General features: G+C 38.6%; 1 protein-coding gene across 2 annotated transcripts in view; it reads right to left on the bottom strand.

Moving 5' to 3' along the window:
• The window catches only part of LOC124619507 (protein Spindly-like), a 107,692-nt gene that overhangs the window by 11,563 nt on the left and 79,923 nt on the right, over positions 1–16,206 (bottom strand). Inside the window, exon 11 of one of the 2 annotated variants that reach the window (XR_006980088.1) lies at positions 1,520–1,740. Coding sequence is in view for 1 of the 2 variants with exons in the window: in XM_047145954.1 (XP_047001910.1) it covers positions 1,574–1,740 (167 nt within the window). In the remaining variant the exon portion in view is untranslated. Of the gene's footprint in view, positions 1–1,337; positions 1,741–16,206 lie in introns of those variants that run through there. The other variant, XM_047145954.1, reaches the window with a different exon arrangement.

Raw genomic sequence — 16,206 nt, 5'->3', positions numbered from 1 at the left:
TGATATCTAGGTTGGAAGCTTATCCAGAAAGCAGAAACAAAGTGTGAAGAGCACATTGAAGATTTTATTTCCTCTATCCTTAAGTGGTCTGATGGGCAGGGTGGGGGAAATCAGCATCTCTTTGCTGATGAAGTATCATTGTTGAATGATTGTAGAAGGATACAAGATGACTTAGACAAAATTTCTAGTTTGTGTGATACGTGACAGCTTGCTCCAGAAGTAGAAGAATCTAAGTTAATGCAAATGAATAGTAAAAACAGTCCTGTAATGTTCAAATACGGTATTAATAGTAGGCTACCTGACACACTGCATCAATTACATACCTAGGCATACCGTCACAAAGTGATAGGAAATGGAATGAGCATGTAGAGAATGCAGCAGGGAAAGCAAATGCCTGACTTTGGTTTATTGGGAAAATTTTAGGAAAGTGTGGTTTATCTAGAAAGGAAACCATGTACAGAATACTAGTGTGACCCATACTTGACTACAGCTTGAGTGTCTGGGACCCCTACAAGGTCGGATTAAAGGAAGACATTGAAGCAATTTGGAGGTGGGCTGCAATACGTGTTACCTATAGGTTCAATCAACACGCTTGTGTTATGGAGATGTTTTGGGGACTCAAATGGGCATCTCTGGAGAGAAGGCGATGTTCTTTCTGAGGAACACCATCGAAAAAATTTAGAAAACCAGCATCTGAAGCTGACTGCAGAACTACTGCCTCTTTCTTACATTTAGCTTAAGGACCAAATTATGTATTGTACAGAGGTATATGGACAATCGCTTTTCCCTCACTCAGGAAAGGAAATTACTATTAACAGATACAAAGAGCCCTCCAAATCACATTAAATGGTGGCTTGTTGTGTATCTATGTGGATGCAGATGAGAGAACAAGATGGGATTTTTTTATTACATTATAATCACTAAAATGTCCACTTAGACAATTGCTTTGAAAATACACTTTTATCAGTATGACACATTACTTATAATCTTATTTATTTAGTTGTCTATCACAGTGGAATTCAGAATACACTTAAGGGTGCAGTATTGCCTGCACAGAGGTACCAAACTTACTTAACCATACTTTCAATATGAGAGAAGGAAAGTTGCTCCTTGCCATATAGCGGAGATGCAACTTTCCTTCTCTCCTATTGTTACATTCCATCCTGGATATTCCATTGTTTGATTAACCATACTTTTGTGAGATATGAACATTCGTGTAGAATTCAAATCAGAGAGCATTCCATAAGAGGAAATAGTACTGACTGCTATAAAAGACATAAGAACCAGGTATTGCAAGAATACAAAAAAAAGATTGTAATGAGCATTTATTACAAGGCATAAAGTTCTCACAGAAAACATATGACATTTCCCTCATATTCATACAATATCACAGAATAATCTTCATACATAAATTTTAGTAAAAAGTATGTACAGGTTTTGCTCTTCATCAAAATAAACATTATGTAAAAAACATTGACACACTACAATAAAATCACAAAAGCATATACAACTGACACTGACACACACACACACACACACACACACACACACACACACACACACACTTACATTTTTAACTGCAAGTCAAGCGACCTCTTTTATCCGCTTCTTTCTTGGTGAGAAGTTTTCTTGTAGAACAATCTACTTCTTCTGCAGCAAACTTGCTTTTCCTTATGTTCTGTACTTCTTTAAGAGGACATCTTTCAACAACTAGTTGCAGCACATTCTCTTTATGGTTATCTGTAAAATTACAACCATGACAATCTCAAAAATTCATCCGGGACTAATTTACATATTTTCTATAATAATTCATTTTCAATATGGCTGCCTTTTCCGAAGGAAAACTACAAAGTAAGTAATTGATGAATAAAAATCTAATACCTGTCACAACCATGTAATGCAACTGTCATGAAATCAACGACAAAGGCCTGTTACAACCAATGAGGAACAATGTCTTCATAAGAGTTTATTGCATAATATTAAGGTTTGATGAATCTACCTGCAGTGGTGGTGGTGGTGGTGGTGGTGGTGGTTTCCCTCCATTACCAAACTGACTATTGCTTGATGCCTCATGTGTCCTGTCAAGCAATCCCTTCTTTTAGTTAACTTGTTCCCAATTACATTTAGTATCTCCTTATCTGCTATTGAATCTAGCCCTCTAACTTTAGCATTCTTTTGCAGCCACACATTTCAAGAGCTTCTATTCTCATCTTGTCTGAGCTGCTAATTGTCCATGATTCAAATCCACAGAAGGCTACACTCCGGATAAATACCTTAAGAAAACACTCCCAAACACTTTACATTATATCACATGTTAAATTCCCCTTTTTCAGAAAACTTTTCTTCTTACTGCCGGCCTGTATTTTATATTCTTTCTACTTCAGTCATCATCAGTTATTTTTCCGCCAAAATAGCAAAATCCATCCACATCTGTATGATGGATCTATAAAAACTCTTGTTTAAGTCCATTGCTCTATCTAACAGAATTACAACGTGATCGATAAACTTCAAAGCTTTTATTTCTTCTCCCTGAACTTTAATTCTCTTTACAAATTTCTCCTGTTTCCCTTCCTGCTTGCTCAATGTACAGACTGAATAACTTCAGGGATAGGCTACAACCCCATATCACTCTCTTCTCAACTATTATTCCCCTTTTGCATCCTTCAACTCTTATAACCACTGTCAGGTTTCTGTACAATCTATAAACAACCTTTAGCTTCCTGTATTTATCCTTGTTACCTTCAAAATTTTACAGAAAGGAGTGCAGTAAACATTGTCAAAAGACTTCTCTAAACCTATAAATGCTTTAAATATAGGTTTGGCTTTCTTTAAATTATCAAGTCAGATGTAAGGTCAGTACTCTCTCGCCTTCCTACATTTCTCTGGAACCCAAACTTACCTTCTCCAAGAGCAACTTCTACCAATTTTTCTCTTCTTCTGTAAATAATTTAGGTCAATATTCTCCAGACATTATTCATTAAACTGATGGTACAGAAGTATGCACAACTGCAGCATCTGCCTTCTTTGGGGTTGGTATTACTACTACACACTTCAAGAAGTTATTTTGCTTCTCACATGTGTCTTCCACCCCAAGAGGAATAAGTTTTATTATAGTTGGTTCTCCAAACGATTTAAATAGTTATGAAGGAATGTTGTCAAATTCTTCTCGCAGTATCACGTCTCCCATCTCACCTCAACTTACTTCCTCTTCTCTTTCTGTAATATTGTCTCCACATTTGTTTCCCCTATACAGACCCTCTATATATTTGTTCCACATTTCCTTTCACTTCTTTGCTTAGTACTGGCTTGGCATTTGAGCTATTTACATCCATACAACTGCTTCTCTGTTCTCCAATGGACTCTTTAATTTTCCTATAGGTAGCACCTGTTATTCTCCTAGTCACACATGTCAATCTCATTTTTTATACACATATATCCCTTTTTGATTGCTTCATTTGCTGCAGTTATCAGAAGATAGAACATGTAAGGTAAAGCAATAGTATATGGGAGTTAGGCAGCGGACTGTGCAAACTTAAAAGAGTCATGAGAAATATGTGCTGCAGTTGAAATATGGTCTCTTATTTTGGTGTCAAAACACTGAAGTTAAAGATACAACAGTATAAGTAAATTCACATCGAGGTTTTCATTCATATTTATATTCATTTATGTGACTTTCTCTCAAGTTCTATGGTAAACTCACAGAACTGTCACAAGTCCTACTTTGGTGTCATCAATATTTAAACTGAAATTTATACATTATGATTAGTCACTTCATGACGTTTCCATGAAAGAAAAAATAAGTTTTTGCATGTTTGAGGAACTGTGAGCCTTAACACACCAACAGTTGTAATTTGTACTCCATTAATGGGTCAGTCACTAAATTATTTAAAACCAAAGAGTGTAATTTTTTTTATCCAGGGAATATATGATGTTGAAGAGTACTTGAATAATGCAAAACTCTCTTAAATAACTAGGTGATAGAATATAATAACAAATGCAAAAGTCAGCAAAACACTCTTCTCACTTCTTGCACATCACACAGATTACTCATGAATCTATCTACAAACATATAGTGTGGAAGCCTATTTACCCCAATATGAGCTATGAGCCAACATGCAAATTAATATAAAGCCTTTGCAAAATTGAAGTTCTTATCTGTAAATATTCCACAGCCAATGGTTCTACCCAGAAACTTAATACACACTGAGTTCAGTAGTACCAAAATAGGATAACTAATATTCATTTTAGCAGCTGCCACAACTTACACATTAAATGTTCTCCAACTGAGTGGACGTGTTCTGACAGATATTCTCAGTACGTAAACCAACAATCTCGTAACTGCTTTTACACCCACAATTACCATATTGAACACATAAGCAAACAAATATCTTTGCTATATATACCCCACTCAAAACCATGATGCTACTATAAAACAAAAGACTACTGCCTTGTCAAGTTTCATCCTGGTCAAAAATCTATAAATATCAAGATTATAATTTCCTCAATCACTCCTCCTCATTATCCACCTGGTCTTAATTTACATTACTTCTTGAATTTGTTTCCTTCCTAAGCCTACCTCAATTTCCTTTCCAAACTACATTCTTAAAGTTGCTAATATGACACAATTGGCATAATGTAACAGAATAGATATCAAACAAAACTACTCATCGGTCAGAAAGTACATCTTAAGAGGACAAAACAAGCGATGTTTAATTCTATAGTAATTTTCTGCTGTCTTACACATTGACATACCTTGTTCCTGGCTTTGAACATGATTCACAATGTTGGAATCTGACAGCTATAATCCGATTAAAATTACTTGAGAGTTCAACTTAATGCATTTGAACTGGTTTCCTCCAATCAGAGCTCTCAATGCCATGCCCAAATTCTTCACAGTTGGAAAACTCTCAGTTCAATTTCAGTTCCTTGTCCGGATTTTTTTCTTGATGTGTTTGGATCCTGAATCGTAAGTCTGACACTCCTACTTTGTATTTCATCACACTGCACAAGACAGGATTCAACATCCCATATGCCCTAAGGAGCCAAAACATGACCACCAACCTACTATCAATATAAAGCCATCCAGGCGATAGCAGCATCAATGGGCCAAGGAATGACTGCTTATCAGACACAGACAGGGTGTAAGTAGTATCAGTGAGCATGGCGTCCATGTGTAGAATGGGAGAGGCACGCCATCAATCTGAATGACTTCAACACATGGTGAAACCAAGGTGAAACCATGTCCCGATGTTGTGGGATTGGGTGGCCAACCCTCATGACAGATGTCGGACGTCAAGGGCTGGGAAAAGTGATAAAACAGGACAGTCAGCAAACTGTGGCAGAACAAACATCAGACTTTAATGCTGGACAAGGTAGACGTGTGTATGAATACACAGTGCACTAAACACTCCCAATGATGAGCTGATGACCCATGCATGTGCCAATGTTAACACCACGACATTCGGAAGCTATGACTGATAAGGGCGTGTCACCATCGGCACTGATGTTGGTGCAGTGGCAGAGCATTGCATGGACTGATGAATCCTGATACCTCTGTCATCATGCCAAAGGGAGGACACGAATCTGTCGTCAGCTTCTCGATACCTGTATTGCAGACCACAATCAAGCTGGTGGCAGCTCCATTATGCTCTGGGAAACATTCACATGGGCATCCATGGGTCCAGTGGAGCTTGTGCAAGTGAGTTCCAATTGATGTGCTGGCCCCCCAACTCGCCAGATCTGAACATGATCAAACACATCTGGGATATGATTAAACATGCCATCAGAGCTCATTGCCCCCATTTCCGAAATTTACGGAAATTAGGCAACCTGTGTGTGCAAATGTAGTGCCAACCCCCTCCAGCAACCTACCAAGGCCTCATTGCTGCCATTCCATGATGTGTCGCCACTGTTAGTTGTACCAAAGGTGACAATAGACAATTGAAGGTGGTATGGAGATATTTATGAAATTAATGATTGCTAGAAGGTTAAGGCAATTTTTTTTACTTTCCATGCCCAACTGCTGAGGTACTTCAAAATGTTGAACATACTTTGATTCATCTTGCTTACATATATTATGGGAGACAGTATCACATCAGAAGTTTTCTGACAACTATTTGTGGATGTTAATATGCTCACTGCGCTGATGGTAGAACTTTGGAACTCTTTGAGTACTTCCTTCTGTAGATATCATGTGACTTTTTAATGCTACCCCCATAGCACTCCATAGTCTCTATCCCTCAGTATATGAGATCTCCCTGGTCTTTGTTTAGCTGTGGTTGTTGTCCCTTCACATTTTCACTTCACCATCACATCATCATCAGTTGACCTGAACAGCTTCAGAAGAGTCTAAATGTCTCTGATAAACTTTCTACTCGGGTGACACCCAATGACTAGTCCACATTCGAAGTCACTGAGCTCTCCTGATTGACACATTCTGCTATAGCTGCTTCTCTACAAACAATACAATACTCCCTGGCTCCTTTTACAAGCACATCTGCCTCTCACCACATCCAGTGGTAAATTCCCCATTTCGTAGGTATGTCTGGTTACTTTTGATCAGATAGTTTACATACACATCCTAATTTCTCTTCTCCTTTATCTTTACTTCTCACTCTGTCCTTATCTCTAGAATGAAGCTGGCACAGTACTTACCAATGTACCACCTCTGACCTATCTCCAATGCTTCCCCCTTCATCTTTGTCTACCCTCATCATAATTACTGGTGGGTCTCTCGTCTTAGTGTCACAATGACTTAACTTTCCCTTTTAACCTTCAGCAGCATGTCCGTATCTCCTCTGCCACACAAGAACTATTAGCTCCAAAAGCTAAGTAGTGTGTATTGACAGTACTAGTACTACCTAGTTCATCTCCTGCAGTTAAGTACTAGCAAGCAATACCACCTCTCAATTTCTCAGAGTGTAACATTCATGTCAAATGGGAGTACTGTACATACTTCTAAGCAACCAAAAGACACAAATTTAACAAGCATTTAGCATACCCTTTAACAATAATGATGGGGGCAATTTATTGTGGCATATACCCTACAGGACACTAACATCAAGGAGCCATCCAGGTCCACGACCACTCAATTACCACCCATAACTTATGAACATTTGTCAGTACTGGATCCATGGTGTATATTATACACTTATCACTCAATGGTGCCCCAGATGTGCCCAATGGAATGCAAATTGGGTGAACTGGGATCCCACACAAGCATTCTAACATCCATAACATTTTGCGGATGATGAATTTGTGGTGGCCTGCCTGCTACAGCAGCAAGTTTTTCTTCGAATTCAGCCTTCCCCCACAGACTGCTGCATGATCGGTTACCTGCACGCTATGGTCACTGGCTACAAGTGCAAAGAGTGTTGCTCGGGGTGTAACAAGGCTGTCAGCCTAGTTTTGCTCAGACTGACTCTTTTCCTCATTGTGTTAGAATCGTTCCAGTCCTGCAACTGTGTTTCGGTGGACACACTATGTAGCAACACATTTGTCGTTGACAAACGTGCCATCAAGTGTGAAGGTGAAGGTTCACCCTCACCGTGAGTGAAAAATAATGTGCAACAAACATTCCGACTGGTGTTCATTTTGTGGCTACGCGGGTATCGCCGTGCAAAACTTGATTCTCCATTCGTCATCTTGCCACTGACACTTCCCGCGAGAGACGATTGCAATGCGCGCCTTTACTTAGCACCGCAGAACTTACCAAGTGATCTCCTGCAAGGAAGTTAATCTGTGAGGCAAATTCATATCCATTTGGTGTAGCAATTTGGTTTTTAATAAAAGTGTCATTTTCTAGCCACATGTAGAACCTAGCACTCCACACTCCACTACACTGTATTTAGTTTTAGAAAATTAGTTATGGAAACAATCCCCACAAATTGTCCTTCTGAAGGTACATGACACAAGCAGGGTGCTGTAGTTGAAGAAAGAGATCCACATGGTCAAATAGAAAGTGTCTTTATTGTCTGACAGTAAGGTAATGCCAAGTGTGTGTTCTTTTCTTTGTAAACATCCACTATACAAAAATACTCCATTACCTGCCTGAATGGTGTCCTTGTTGGCAAGAGAAATGTGAGGCCTCACGTGGCTTTCAATGCATTCATACCACACCACCAGCTTATAGTAACATATAGACTGACTCTCATCTTCAGGTGACAAAACTTAATGCTTTTAGTGTCGATTTATTGTGTTTTTGTGCCTGTGTTAATTAGTATGCCTTGGGTGGTTTTGCAAGCAGCGATGCAAGTATAGGGTAGTGGTTTCTGTACCTAAAAGCAAGGATGTGATTCTGGGTAGTATATCTGTCTCTGAAACCAGATTTTCCAAAATTTTAGCACTCTCAGCACACTCAATGTGGCATAACAAGAAATCTTAGTGCGTAAATAACCTATGAGATGCAAAGGGCAAAGAGCATGAGCACCCATATTCTGCCTACAATCAAATATGCTGATGTTTTCCTTATCCAACTTTCACTCAATTGCCATGCCAAATGTAATGTCTGACATCCCAGTCATGGAACACACAAACTATTTAAATTCACTGAGAGAATGCTTTCCCCCAAACAGTGTATCTAGCTATAATACAGTTGCCTGTGAGTGTGTTACCTGAACCACATGACAACAGCACTTCAGGAATCACATCTGGAAAACGAGAGAGCTAAACAATAACTGGTAAAAATCATCAGAAACAATTATTACAGAAGCAGCATAGGATATGGAAGAAAAATAGGGAGAGTAAGGAAAGCTATTGTCAGTGCACTGACTAAGAAAATCTCATTACTTATCTGGATACAGCCACCCTAACTAACAAAGAGGAGGATTAACATGATCAAAAAACCAAATCTTACACAAGCATGGTTTCTGAAAACTTCAGATGACTATTTGTTCCACCTTTATGTTCATCATAATGGTAAAGGATCAGCACAACAGTTACTGGACTACATGATTTTATTGTAAGTGGATATGGTTTCTCTGAATTTTTTAAAGTGCAAATTAGCAAGTGAGATTTTCAGCATATTGTGATACACTCTTGACCAATTTAAATTCTTACTATGGAATATGGTGGAAGCTTTTACTGTTTTGACAAGGTAATGAGGCATCAGCAGGATGTGTGGGAGGAGCTGCTTCACGAAAGTCTTGACCGAAAATGATTTAAGAATCGGCTATAACAGGGTGTATATGTGGACAAGAGGGGAAAAAAATTCCCAGATTTTTCCTGGGTGTCCTGAGTGAAAATACACTTATTCCCAGGTGAAAATATACTTTTTCCATGTTAAGTGCCAGAATACTTTCTCCCGAAACCATAAAACTTATTGCCCCTGTGAATGATTAAGGTTTTATACCCCAGCATAAAACTTCCCTGCACTTTTGAAAACAAACGCCCCCCCCCCCCCCCCCATGGGGGGGGGGGGGGGGGGGGGGGGGGGGGATTTGGAAAGATCTTTGATGTGCAACAGAATGTACGCTGCATATTTTCGTATTACAAAAGTATGTGTTTGGATTCCACCAAACACAGCACATCAGTTTCCAAAGCATTGAAATCTAGATTGCGATGCCAATCATAGCCAGACAATGACAGCAGATATTCGAGGCATACGACACACGAGTCAGGCCATAGCAACCAACATCACTGTCCAGTAACACGAACAAATAAATAGGAAAAGTTATTTGTTTAAGTTTATATATATAGTGTAGCTACATGAGAAACTAAGCTTTCCCATATAATATTGGTCTTTTTCGCACGTGTTAAACTTTAATATAAATCACACAAACGTGCCAGTAAAATTTTAAACAATACATAAACGTTTGGCTCGAAATTCTTCTAAGTGGTTGGCCCTCAGCGTATTAAGCTTTAAATGGGAATCAAAAGCTTTGTGATTTCAGAAATTCAAAGCACATTCGCACATGTAACATAATTCATCTTGCGTAAAATGAAATTTACTTTGGAAGTAATGCTTTTCAACCACCATTCGCAATATTTTCCACGACCTGTTACAGTTCGTTGCAGCAGTTGTCAGAGAGCGACAGAAAACGATGTTACAATGCATGCTCAGCTATGATGATGTAGGAAGCCCACATGTTCATACCTATACAGCTTTATGAGATCTTACATTACATCATAAATGAAACAGAACATCAGAGGGTACCCGAAGAGAATCTGAACTTTGCAAAGAAATAGGTCCCAACCTTATCTTAAGCTTTTCAGTGTGGTTTTCAGACTGCAAATTTTCTTGGAGTACCAGTACTGTATTATCTCATGTTTGGTTCTTTATTATGGCATAACGTCATATGTGCCAGGAGGTAAAAATGGGCACTTTTAATTCAGCAAACAGTTGACACTAGCCAATACTGTAAAATGAAACACTCTCTTTCAAATAAATTGACTGCTTCTGCGGAAAAGATTAATAAAAGCCAAATTTCTTTAGCAAATCGACAAAAATAACTTTAGTGTTGTGCAAGGCAGTAAACTAAAACTAATAACATATTCTTGCCTTCCACATGTATGTAAATGTATTTTAATTCACTCGCTAGCTCTCACAGAAATCTATTTTGTTTTCATTCGATACAAGAGTTGTAAACAAAGACAAAACAGTGAAATCACTAAACCTAAGCACGGGGCATGTGAAGACTATCACATGGAGACTACTACCCTCTCCACTGCAACTTAGACTGCTCTGCGCATGCATGCGTGCATCTGGCTGCTTGGGCTCACCAGAAGTAGTTTTCCAACTAGTGTCTGGCTGCTTGTTGCTACTGCTGATACAGCTAACAGCCGTACTTCAAGTAGCCATAAGCACGAGCAGGTACTGCTCATACACGACTGAACTGAGCATACACACGAGCCCGCTGGCACATGTTCAAACGAACCTAATGTAAATTGCCATGACATCACAGTCATTGGAAGCAGTTTGTTGTTAGGAAGTATTGCATAGTCTTCATCCTAAAGCCTTTGACATATTTTGGTGCTGGCAGACATTTGTGTGTGCACTGTGTTTTGTTGTTTGAAATGGCGCATTTCCTTTGCAATTTAAGTTTATTTTGGTCCCACAGCTGCAATATTATTCTGCAGTAGTGGGCTACAGTAAAATTCTCTGTTAGAGTATCAGTTCTTACCAGTCAAAATTACAAAAATTTAACTGAAAACTAAAACAATGAAAAATTCCTGGGTTTTTCCCGGTTTTCTCCCACATGAAAAAATTCCTGGGTTCTTCTTGGTTGTCCTGTGGCATATACGCCCTGTATGGAGTGTAGCCATGTATGGAAGTGAAACATGGACGATAAATATTTTGGACAAGAAGAGAATAGAATCTTTCGAAATGTGGTGCTACAGAAGAATGCTGTAGATTAGATGGGTAGATCACATAACTAATGAGTAAGTGTTGAATAGGATTGGGGAGGAGAGAAGTTCGTGGCACAACTTGACTAGAAGAAGGGATCGGTTGGTAGGACATGTTCTGAGGCATCAAGGGATCACCAGTTTAGTATTGGAGGGCAGAGTGGAGGGTAAAAATCGTAGAGGGAGACCAAGAGACGAATACACTAAGCAGATTCAGAAGGATGTAGGTTGCAGTAGGTACTGGGAGATTAAGAAGCTTGCACAGGATAGAGTAGCATGGAGAGCTGCATCAAACCAGTCTCAGGATTGAAGACCACAACAACAACAACAACTTCTTTGAGTTCAGTCAGTGTGTGCTCATCTTGAAACTGAAGGAAGATCATTAATCATGCCTGAAAAGCAGAAGTGGTATTCTTAGAGCTGGTACTTAGATATATTGTCAATAACAAGAATGTAACAGCTGATATACTACTACAGCAAATCAACAGAACACGCGTTGAAACCCCCAGGTCTCCTAAGAGCACATGTGATAGCCCTTCTACAGTCTTGTCAATACTTTGTCTCAGGTAGCTATCAAATCATGTGGGCACATTATTTAAGAAAAGTAAGATATCCACACATCAAATGCCTTTGTGAATTTTCTTATTCTTTGGTGCAGTCTGAATCTGACCTGTGTTCCCTATCAGTTTGTTATGTGCCACTATACAGCACGAGAAACTGATGTCAAAAGTGTCAATTTCAAGGCTTTTAATCATTATTATTTTCATTCTCTTTGCATTATTGCCTATTGTCTCATATAAGTTTCCCACAATGGCTTTCTATACTGCACTTGAGAAATGGTCTAGCTTCAGCTGCCACAGACTGAGGTTATGTGTGTGCGAGTTGCTTTTGTGAGCACGTGTGCATGCAAGCGTGTGCATGTGCGTGTGTGCTTGTGTGTTTTGACAAATGCTTTGTTGGCTGAAAGCTCACTTTCCAACAGTCTTTTCGTTGTGCCTATCTGCGACTGAGCATCTCTGCTGTATGGTGAGTAGCAACTATCCTTTTCATAATATTATGAATGGAAAATACAGGCTGGAATGTAATAACGTTATGTAAAGGATAGTTTCTGCTCACCATATAGCGGAGCTACTGAGTCGCAGATTGGCACAACAAAAAGACTGTCACAAAATAAGCTTTCGGCCAACAAGGCCTTTGTCAAAAATAGACAGCCACACACACACACACACACACACACACACACACACACACACACACACACACACGACTGCAGTCTTTGGCAGCTGAAGCCAGACTACGAGCAGCAGTGCATGATGCGACAGGCAACCAGGCAGGGTACCTAGGAAGTCGTGGTAGGGAGGAGGGGGGATGGCAGGGTAGTGGCAGAGAGGGTAAAATACTGCTAGTGGGAGTGTGCAGGGACGAGGTGGAGAGAGGGTAAGGCATTAAGGTGCAGTTGAAAGGTTAGAAGTGAAAAGACTTGGTGCATTGGTGAAATAGTGGGCTGTTTAGTGCTGGAATGGGAATAGGGAAGGGGCTAGATGGGTAAGGACACTGACACTCCTGCAGCCTCTTTTCCTAGCAGTAGTACACACATTCATACAAACAACCACACCTCTGTGGTCAGGAAGTGTGCATTTGTGTGTGTGAATGTGTGTACTGTTGCTAGAAAGAGGGAGTGCTCAAAAGCTAGTGTGAATGCTGTTTTCTGTTGTATGTTACTGTCCTCCATCCATCGATCTGCTGTAGGTGAGTGGTTGCCATTGCCTTTCCCTTATTTTACGTACTGCAACATCCAGGAATTTCCACTGCTTTTGATGCATTAAATATTTGACTTGAATTGTATAATTGAGAAAATTATGTGTAAAGTTTGTTGCAAGTAACCAAGTGCTATCATTCTCAAACACCAGATGAATATAGTGTTGCACAATGTCAGTTGCATTGCCTCAAGGCGCACACAGTTTCTAATTGTAATACTTGACTTATTATGTTATGGTTACAACATAAAATTATCTCTCATAGCATGAAGGTTATGACAGAAATTTAAATTTTTAAATTTGGTTGATAATTATGTGAGATATTGAAAATCAAATTTCTGTTGCCTCTGAAGATCATTCAACAGGCAACTTGCAACTGGGACTGTGAACCACAAACCAGGATAGGGATTTTGTAACATAGATAGAAGTCGCTTGAGCGGGATGGTGTCAAAAGCCTTCAGGAAACCTGAAAATGTCATTTCCTGCATTCTTCACAAGTTCAGATGTTTGGTTTCAGAAAATCCATCATAAGCCATAAATTCATTATCTATCGGTGTGACACAAAGAAAAGGACACAGTGATATGAGTAACACAAACTTTTGTCCGGCGTTCAACCACAGTGTGGAAGTCTTAACACACACTGTATAAATTGCCAGAGTGAATTTGTCCTAAGTTCCAGAAATACAAAAAACACCAGCCATAACTTGACATATATCCAATGATAGGACATAAGCGACAAGACTATATTAGATCATGAAATTGAGAATTCATTTGCACAGTCAAAGACAGCTCCTGTTTCATGGCTGACAGTGGAGATAAAAGAAAAGATAATTATTTATTACAGGGACCCGATTTCAAGGTCTTAATGATTGCCTGAAGGGCAGTCATTTAATTTGGTTGAGAAAGAGTAGCACTTGCTTTTATTTCTTTTCATCTTAAACTGTGAATCGATTATTACTGCTTTTAGGCAACTGTCACTGTTACCAGGCCCAGTAGTTCATATTTTGCCCCAGTGTGTAGTTGTCCACAAAAGGAAGAAATTGTAAACAGAAGAAAAATTCATGAACTGGAGACTTTTTAGGGATAAAAATAGAATATTATTCAACTCTTCTTAAAATATTTATTTAATTAAATGCATTCCAATACAAAAAATATGTTTTGCATTATGCAAAAACTGTGCTACACTTCGTCCATCATGAAAGAAATGTATTTAACAAATAATACAAATCTAGTTCATTACTAATGTCACAGACCACATGCAAAATAATCGTATGGTTCAGTCTACCTTGTAACATCTTTTATCTTAAACAAGTTTTTCGTAAACTTACAAAAGCATTGTTTATTACAACAAATGACCAAGGAAGCTTAATAAGAACGCAAACAAAGCACGCAAGCTTTGGAATCAATTGTCTTGTCCACTCATAACTTTTTAAAAACTCCACAGTTTTCCTAACTGCTCATTTTCTCTCTCTAAAAGTTGCAAAAACACATCTCTTACTTAATCTCTCTCCATCAGACCCACTTTTGTAAAATTTTACAATTCCATCCAAGTCTGTATTATGTCCAAGGGTATATTTTTCCAATGATTAAAAAAATTTCAAGGAACTAATGCTGAATCAACCCTAGAGTGATGCAATAAATTGATTTAAAACTTCAAAACACAATTTTCTGAAAAATTCTTGAGACATTCTGAATTTGATACTTTCATCAAGATGTTTTGAGGTAGAACCAAGATAAGCAACTGTCTGAGCACTTTTACGCGAAAATTCTTCAAATTTAAAATCACAAGAAGCACTTAAATCATCAGTAACTGGTATTTTTTCACACGATTACATTTCTGTAATTCTGTATTTAAAATTTTTAACCAATGAAAAACTTTAATAATCATTGTTAAATTGAAATAACACTTTCACCTTTGCAAATAATCATAATCGTAGAAACCCATGCTTTGGCCGATACCTTGGTGCCAATTCCCTTGTCAATAGAAATGCCATACAGAAGCTACATCAGTTGTTTATAATTTGCCATTACAACCTTGCTATACTCTATTTGTGCTACATGTCTGTTAAATAGGAATGTATACCAAAATGAGACATCAACCACAATTCCATAAAATGTTAAATCTTAATATATAAATTGTTGGACTGTAGGCTGATGGAGAAGGTAAACATTTTTCAATTTCTTTCTCACTTTCAAACTGCAACTCTTTGAACTGAGCACAGCGCTTCGGTGACTCCCGTATAAAGTTTACTAAGTCTTTCATTATTCCAATAAATTTTCTGACAGGTAAAAATGTTTGAATTCCATATTGCATGATGAAATTAAGATTATGAGAATTACAATTCAAAAGCAATGCTCAAGGCTCTTGCTTGTGTATCTGTGACTGCAGACTTAGCCAAAAACATTTGAGGCCTCATTCTAATACTGGCCCCTTACTTTTGACAGTGACTGATGCTCAAAGATACTTTTTCAGTTTGGGACACATCAGAAGTTTCATGTTATAAAACTGAAAGACAAGCAGAAGTTTCTATCTCCTTCATAGGGCTTAAAAAGTCTGTAGTTGCCACCAGATCAAGAATTTAATTTTGATTATGGTTTTGTTTTAGGGCACAAAAACAACTAGGCCCATAAGCACCCACATCAGAACTGTAGAACACAAAGACAAAGAGAGGAGTTAAAAACAACTACACCTTAATACCAACTGACAGAAGAGAAGACAGCTAAAAACATAGATGTGGAGAAAAGTCCATTATTTGTTTGAAATAAAATGACAATATCAACTGAACTTCATTATTAGTTTCAATGGGTATTTTATGTCCTGATACAATTAACATGAAAAGATGGTTAATTTTGGGGGGGGGGGGGAGGGGGGGGGACCAAACAGCAAGGTCGGGAACCATACAGAGAGGTCATTGTTCCCATCATCTGGATTGCAGAAATCGAGGGAGGAACAACACTCATCATAGTTCAGTCAAGTGGAAGGTATAACATGCAAAGTGGAGAAAGGGATATCAGGACAGCAGGAAGAGGAAATAACAGGAGTGCAGTGGGTGGAAATGGGGAAATCAGGGGTGCCCCACAAGCGTTATGCACGGTGGGGCATCAG

The sequence above is a fragment of the Schistocerca americana genome, chromosome 6, assembly GCF_021461395.2.
Source record: "Schistocerca americana isolate TAMUIC-IGC-003095 chromosome 6, iqSchAmer2.1, whole genome shotgun sequence".
Taxonomy (NCBI): Eukaryota; Metazoa; Arthropoda; class Insecta; order Orthoptera; family Acrididae; genus Schistocerca; species Schistocerca americana.
This window is presented reverse-complemented; position numbering and strand designations above follow the sequence as displayed.